The sequence below is a fragment of the Morone saxatilis genome, unplaced genomic scaffold (assembly GCF_004916995.1).
Source record: "Morone saxatilis isolate NCDOM2014 unplaced genomic scaffold, NCSU_SB_2.0 Contig18, whole genome shotgun sequence".
NCBI classification, from domain to species: Eukaryota; Metazoa; Chordata; class Actinopteri; family Moronidae; genus Morone; species Morone saxatilis.
In genome coordinates this window covers 20,607,637-20,613,636 of record NW_023339740.1, presented here as the reverse complement: position 1 = coordinate 20,613,636, position 6,000 = coordinate 20,607,637, and the positions used below count along the sequence as shown (strand labels likewise).

The 6,000-nt window shown below is 41.1% G+C and overlaps 1 protein-coding gene across 1 annotated transcript in view; it reads right to left on the bottom strand.

Annotated features, from left to right (window-relative positions):
- Positions 1–1,580: 1,580 nt before the first annotated feature.
- Positions 1,581–6,000, bottom strand: part of LOC118328367 (cadherin-22-like) — a 69,142-nt gene continuing 64,722 nt past the window's right edge. Inside the window, exon 12 of the mRNA XM_035662064.1 lies at positions 1,581–2,107. Coding sequence (XP_035517957.1) covers positions 1,581–2,107 — 527 coding nt within the window. The remainder of the gene's footprint in view (positions 2,108–6,000) is intronic.

The following is a 6,000-nucleotide window of genomic DNA, read 5'->3' as shown; positions in this document are numbered from 1 at the left end:
CAGCCAGGAGGGAGCCACGCTGAGAGGAGAGTCTTTGTTTGGCTGTGGCCTGTCATATGGTCTGTTTGTTTCCATCTAGGACTATTCTCTGAATCTACCCCTGGTGTAAACACACGCTAGCTCCACAATTATTCATAATTCAGGAGACATCTTCAGCAAACAAGTGGCAAACAATAATTAGTAACAGGGATGCTCTATTTACTTTATCACTGTGATCTCACTTGCTGAGTAATTTAGTTCATTGCAGACAGCGAGATGTAGGTTTTTACCAAAAAAATTAAATATTTATTTGTTTTCTTTTTTTTTTTTCCATACATTTGCAACATTGAATAGGTTGTGGATATCAGGTGGATGTGACCAGTCCATTCATCATGTTACGCTTAACCCATTCCCTCTTAATCAGACACAACTGTCCTGCTGTCAAAAGATCCCCCTCCCTCCCCAAAGGTAAATAAAATATCAAAAGAAAAATCAAATGTCTCAGGATATAAAATGAATTGAACATATTGTACACATTCACACACAAATCTGGAATGAAAACTGTCTCCCTGTGGGACAAAGCTGGCCACTAGCCAATTCCATGAAACAGTCATTTTGTGTAGTCTTAAATCACTGTTGCGGTTTGTGCCTTATTGCCTTACAATTGGCTGTGGAGACGATAAGAAAAGAAATTGTTAACACAGAATTGTCCTCAGTTTGTGACCTCCAAAACCCCCTTTTATAAATCACAAAAATACAGCAAAAGTATGTCAGTCTCAACCGTTCAGACTGACCTGGCAGCTCTTTTCTTCTCCAGTTCTTTCACTCCATCTGTTCCTTCTTTCTATTTGACTCTGCTTTTCATCTATCCGTCTATTTTACAAAAGTGGTCATAGAAAATAAATACAAATATTTTCCAGAATGTAATTTTTATACGACCCAGATGTCACCTCTGCACCAGTATTCTGTAGTCCTCTGCCATCGCAGTCCTTTCTTTCTCTCTTCCACATTGTGTCTCATTCTTTTTATAATGTCCTCCTCCACTTCCTTTTTCTGTTGCACTTTAGCAGAGTTCACTGTTGCAGTTACCATAGTGATCATGGTGTAAATAAATAAATAAATAAATACATAAAAACAAATAAATACATAAATATTTCCTCCTTAAATAAATACATGTTTGTCAGACAGTTTCCCTTGGCATGGTTAAACCCCTACCTACGTAATGTTGATATTTTAAACTCTGAAAACAGTATCGTAGCTTAAAATAAAGGTTGTCATTTATGATTTGGGAGTGAGAAAATCTTCCCTTCAGACTAAATGGCAATTTTTGTAACTGGATATCTTTTTCTTCACTCTTACTCATATCATCAGAGCTTTCATGCTGATGTTTGAAAACTCTCACAAAAGCCGTACAGTGTAAAAAAACTTGATTTCAAAGTTCTACACTGTGAATTGTCTTTCAGAGATAAAGAGGTGGTCCTTAAAGAGTACACAGTGCTGGCTCTGATGATCTCAGTAGAGTGCCAGAGGGTGAGAAGAGGAGGCAAAGAAGAAGAAGGAAGAAGAGGGAGTTTAAATGTCTCTGCAGAGGAGAAGCTGTGCTAGGACCCTTCCTCCTCAAGGTTTCCTGGAGCGTAGTAGCCTGCCAGTTGCCTGAAACGTGGTCCCCAGTCGCTGAGGTAGGAGAAATCCTGTTCCGAGGTGGTGGACAGCGTGTGGATGGAGCTGAGTGAAAGCGCTGGTGAACTGGTGCCCTCAAAGGCGTACGTCTGGAAGGAGTCATACGGCGGCACCGACAGGTCAGCATCTGCCTGTTCCACCTTCTTTCGGATGTAGCCTTTGAATAGGGAGAAGTCTGCCGCCGCTGCTGGTCCCTCTGCACCCCCTCCCACCCTGTTAGCCTGTATCCACTGCGGCAGTGAGCGAATGTCCGGGCCAGAGTCACAGCTCTTGGCTTCTGGGAAGTCATAGAGGTTCCTCAGGGCGCTCATGTCATATGCCTGAGTGTCCTGCTCCCCGCCGCCCTCGTCATTGTATTTGATGACGTTATCCCTCATGTCCTCCTCATCCTCGGCCATCCTCTGGCCCTTCCTGTGGCGTTTCAGGGTCAGGATCAGCAAGACAAGGACTGATGGAGGAGGAGACAGAACAAGACAAAGAAAGAAAGAAACACCAAGATGATCAAATATTTTACAGGTTAATTGTACAAATCTACAAAGAAAACCTTGATGTGTGTCACAGTGTTGGCACACGTTGCATGCATGTGCACAACACAACACAACAAAGGTTAAATATGAATTTGCCAGATCAACTTGAACAGCAGGATAAGATAAAAGCCAGGGGGGAGACAGGTTCCCATTTAAGGGATTTTATAAACTGTCATTACCGCAAGTGTTTTTGAAATCTGTGGCTTTAAATCTCTTGCTCCACAGTAGACATGGATTAAGGGGTTGTCAGGCTGAGTTTAAAGAGCTTGCATGCAAAAACTGAATTATTCTTCATCTTGCTGAGAATAATGATATACCAAATCCAGATTCAGGGCATTTAGTACTAAAGAAAATAACTGCACTAAAGAATATAATTGCACTAAATGTGTACGTACTGCATAATGCTTCACATTAAACATGCACTTTGTGTGATGGATTTGCAAGTACTTTCCATGGGAAAGTTTCTAACTACTCCCATTGTAACTTTCACCTCTCGGGACAAAGGCACAGCGGGGAAGGATAATATATTATCAAGTTTTACATTTCAAATGCATGAGCATTGATTTTTTACAATCCTGATTGCTTTGCACAGAAATATGATTCAAAAGGCCTAATGGAGACCAATCTGTATATCAATACTCATCCAAGTTGAGTGAAACAAAGACTTTGTGGTTCCATCACTACTTAAAACCTGAGGCAACCACCTACAAAGTGAAAGAAAATTAAGTCTGGATTAAAAAATGGAAAGCCACTGAGATGGATCACATTATGAACTAATGAAACGAGAGGAAAACAAAGGCTGTATGCACAGATGAATCAATGAGGCTTTAATTTCAGCTTAGTTGTTTTAATTACTGCCTACGTTGGTGATTAGACAACTCTCACTTAGCTCAGACACCCACTGCATGACTCCATCATCCCTTCTGCGGGCTGCACCCTTCTCCCTAAAACCACCACCAGATTTGTTTCAGACTTGCAAATGTCACTTTCAGTGATGATAAAAAGCTATTACAGGCAGTTATGAATGAGTTATACACACTGGGGAGTATAAGAAAGAGAATGAGCAACTCCATTTACAAAAGTCTTATAGATAAAAAGAAATCAAGCCTCTTTTTGATCAACCAATTAATTAATTAAGTAAATTAGAATGTCAACATGGATTGATGTACAGTGCACGGTAAATACAACCATGAAACAACAATTAGTTTAGGAGCATACTATTATAATAACCTTGGAAACTTTTTCTTTCGTATTGTGTGAATTCACAGTATATAGTAGTGGATCAGCTCATTTGTTTCCTTCTCTATAATGGATGGCTAATTAAAATAAATGTGGTTCTTTTGAAAAGATCTCCCACTTCACAATATCTTCACAATTAGTAACAACTCAGTCCATGCTACAATGCTGAGACATAATTAATATGGGTGATAAAAATCAGGCATAAATGATGACAAGTTAATGCACAGATAAGGAGTTGAAAATATCTGTCCTTAGTTATTGAGTTTTGATAGGCAGCAGGATACATTTTCCTGTGGCCAGGACTGTGTTACAGTGTAACTGTGGACAGAAATTCTTTTTCTTCCTTTTAGCAAGGACAACGAGCAACCACTCTAAAGGGATGCCAGGGAAGAGACATTTAGATAGATCATTAACCAGTAGGCACCATGCATCTTCTGGAACAGATAGCCTGTTGCCTAAAACAAATGCCTACAAGCCCACAGAGATAAAAAGACTATCAATTATTATGGGGCCTGGGCTGTCTGGGATGGCACAGATTGTTTGATGCTCTGAACCCACCAGGACAGCCACCCATACATTGTGAAAATGATATTCACACATTGTTTCATATTCAAACCAGATCAATGTCAAGACATTATGTGCTGTGTACAGGAAATCCACACATGTTAAAGCATATATATTAGTATGCATGAAAAAAGCCCATGGACAAATGCAAAGTGACCTTGGAAGTCAGGATGTGACTATAAAACACCATGTTTCACCTTTACTTTCATCTCCTTCTGCTAGTCTTTTCTTTCTCCTGAGTAAAGGGCAAAAAGCACCGGTTTCAAGCATATAATCTGTACAAATGAGTTGTTGCTGCTCCCGGTAATTGTCCTCATTTGGTGTAAATGGCCTAAAAAATAACTTGCGAAGTGAAAACGCCCCGTGTGTTCCCTGCCTAAAGAGCCTTGCTGATCTTGAATGGGGATTTTATGCAGTATCTCTGACTGATAATGTACATTAGTGCTCCTCTTACATTGTTTGCTGGGCTCCATTGGGAAAGCGTTGTCTGTAACCATTGTGTTTATTCTTCTTCTCCATGAATGGGGTGAATTAATTGCCACAGGGTTGAGGAAACAGTCTTGGTTTGTGGTAAATTGCGGCTCACACTGCCATGCATACTAAACAAGAGCTAAGACAATTACTCTAAATTCACACTAATGAGGAGAGTAATAGGAGGTAGAAAAGTTGATGTTATTAACTCCCTCATACATGCAGATCAGCTGCTTCTTTCATAAATAGTATTGAAGGCGTGTGTTAGAGTTTAGTCAGAAACAAAGAGGATCAGATAACTCTGACAAGGCCTTCCTCACTGTTAACATGCGAGTATCCTATTTGGTACACAGATGCTTGAACTGTTAGTTATTGAAAACCTATTTAACTTGGAGATTAGCATACCACAGGCAATGTTATTACACTACCTTTGTAGGTAGCATATGTACCTGTGTATAGATGCCTCCTATACATTCAAAGCTGGTCCCCATGTGTACAGATGTTGCGATAAGCCTTCCTGACAAGACGGTTAATTTACCCTTGGGCTGCGCTGGTTGCCCCCACCCAGGAGTTCATCACAAGCAGATGGGAGGTAATTGGAATAGATGCATGCAGATGCTGCGACGCAGTGGAATGGATTCATCACATCAGGCCTATAAATGAACTGATGGAGAGACTGTTTGTTTGTAAGGTAATTAGGCAGAAATTTGTTTTCATTTTTCTCATCATCCAACAATTGATGTAATAGAGGTGGTCCAGCCTCTGGAGAGAGGGGCTGCTGGCTGGCTGGTTAGGCAGACACTGTGTGAGCGGAGCGAGTATGAGTGTGTGTGAGAAGGCAAGGCACGCACACTAATGGCGCAAGGAAAGAGTGGATTGCATTGCAGTTAAAAGGAGAGGAGTGATTTGTCTAAGCGTATGGATGTGTGGATCGCAGGTGCAAGCAGACACACACTACATTTGTGTGTGTGTGCATGGTAAGTAAAGCAGGAACAGGAAAGTGTTGGCCAATGTGCAACCGATAAGATTGCTGCCACATGCCTGGCTCCTGTCTGTTATTCACACCACGCAGTAGTTGTGAAAACACTGCTCATCCCCCCCGATCCCAAACCCTGCAGCCCTGAGATTTTACTATCCACATAATGACTGGCAGAAGCCAGGCGCTCCGACTTAGCCTGTCTTTCAGTGCTTTGATGAGGCCTGTTCAGCCCATTTTCTACCAATCAGTATCAGTCACTCAAAGTGGCATGGGCCGATTAGAGTCACTGACACTATTAGAATCAACATAACATCTTTTCATTAGCAGAATCAAAACTACACTAAATAACACCAAAATAGTCAAAGAATCACAGTCTTTAGCATAAGCATGTTACTCCGCATAATGTGGTTGCAATGAAAACCACATAACAGCGTTTTCCTGCAGTGTCTAGCCTTCCACAAATTTAAAGGCCAAGCAACTCAGGCCTTTGAGGGGGTGTCATCTAGCCCAGTACACCAAAACCACTGGCAAACACATTTTTTTATAGCTAGGAGAGGTTGC